General features: G+C 52.2%; 2 protein-coding genes across 2 annotated transcripts in view; both read right to left on the bottom strand.

Moving 5' to 3' along the window:
* The window catches only part of LOC102382728 (2'-5'-oligoadenylate synthase 1-like), a 20,415-nt gene that overhangs the window by 14,117 nt on the left and 4,858 nt on the right, over nucleotides 1-1,440 (bottom strand). The window lies entirely within an intron of this gene.
* LOC102378132 (ubiquitin-like) lies at nucleotides 485-1,352 on the bottom strand. The gene has a single exon (XM_006023747.2). It carries the CDS (start codon nucleotides 1,087-1,089, stop codon nucleotides 814-816), a length of 276 nt encoding a protein of 91 aa, XP_006023809.1. The 5' UTR covers nucleotides 1,090-1,352; the 3' UTR covers nucleotides 485-813.

Genomic DNA, 1,440 nt, shown 5'->3' with positions numbered 1-1,440 from the left:
CCGCATGTACGTGCAGGTTTGGGAGTCCGTTGATGAATTTTGAATAGGGCTCTGGGAGCGGTCGATCTGGAGATATTCATCCCAAAAGTTGGTCCCCGGTGTTGATTAACTCAGACCAGGGCTTCTAGCCCTTGAACAGTGAGTTTAGAGAATTCCCGGTTGCTACATTGTCTCCTATTGATTTCTTCCGTTGGTTTATCTGCGGCTTCCCTAGGTGTTAAAGGCCGCCTGCTACTGTGTTACACATTCAATCACTGATTCACTCGCTCTTTCAGGGGCCTGCCCGATACAGGGCAGTTAGATTCCTGCCCTTGTTAACATTGTTGCAATGTATAACTTACTTCTGAAACTAAACACATTTAGTTACAAGGTGAGGAGTATAAAATATAAGCTACAAGAGTAATGCCATGGCACACAAATAGATAAAAATACAAGGGGAGATACAAAATACACACATACAAACGTTAAAACACAATTCCTTATCTTATACTGAAAGAAAGAGGAAGGAAGAAAAGGTAGAAGAAGAGAAACAGATCCAAAGAGGGGAGAGCAAATGCAGGCTAGAGGAAAAGGGGGCTTTCTGCTACACCAAAACACAGTTCAAACTGGGTCACCCAGGTGCCAAGAGGGATGTAGGGAGGCACTGGAGATGGTGCCCAGAGTGGACTGAGCCCTGTGGGAGGATAGGGAGACTACAGGAGCATGAACTGCCTTAGGAAAGCCGTGAAAGGTGGCATGCGATAGAATTCCCCTGGAGATTGGGGCATCTCCTGCAAGCCATGTCCTCACCATGGGCCACAGTCAGCTACCAGTCTACAGCACTGTGGCAAGAGGGGGGCTGAGGGCTCTGGGAGATCTGCACCCACCGCGGAGACGCAAGAGCAGGTAGATGGTGCTGTGGTTCTCGATGTGATAGTAAGTGAGCGGGTGGCGATCTTCCAGCTCCTGGGAATTGTGCGTGAGGCGCTGCTGGTCCACAGGGACTTTCAGCTTGGCCTGGATTTTGGCCTTCAGGTTCTGCACGGTGTCTGTAGGCCGGGCGCCAAAGGTGTAGGTCCTGCCATCATGGCCCTTCACGAAGATCTCCATTTCCTGAGGCTGGGTTTGGAGAAGCAGGATCGTGACATCATAGAAGATGCCGTGTGATGCCAAGGTGCCATTATCATCCAGGACCTTCTGGCTGTCTAGGTCAGTGTCCTGCAGGGCCAGGCGCTGCTGGTAGGGAGGGATGTGCCACAAGCGCTCAATCTCCCCCTTGATCTGCTGGATGGTGGTGCTGGGACTCCGCGTCAGGTCCAGCCAGGACCCTGAGAGCTGCTTCACTCTCACCTGCACTGGTCTGGCCGGCTGGAATACAGAGGGCATGAGATGGGGTTGGGTGGGCACAGAACTGCCACAGGGGGAGCCCCCAGTGGCAAACAGCTGCCTGGCACAGGAATG

This window comes from Alligator sinensis, unplaced genomic scaffold (genome assembly GCF_000455745.1).
Source record: "Alligator sinensis unplaced genomic scaffold, ASM45574v1 scaffold858_1, whole genome shotgun sequence".
NCBI lineage: Eukaryota > Metazoa > Chordata > Crocodylia > Alligatoridae > Alligator > Alligator sinensis.
Note: the sequence above shows the minus strand (reverse complement) of the source record. Positions and strands in the feature narration are given on the sequence as shown.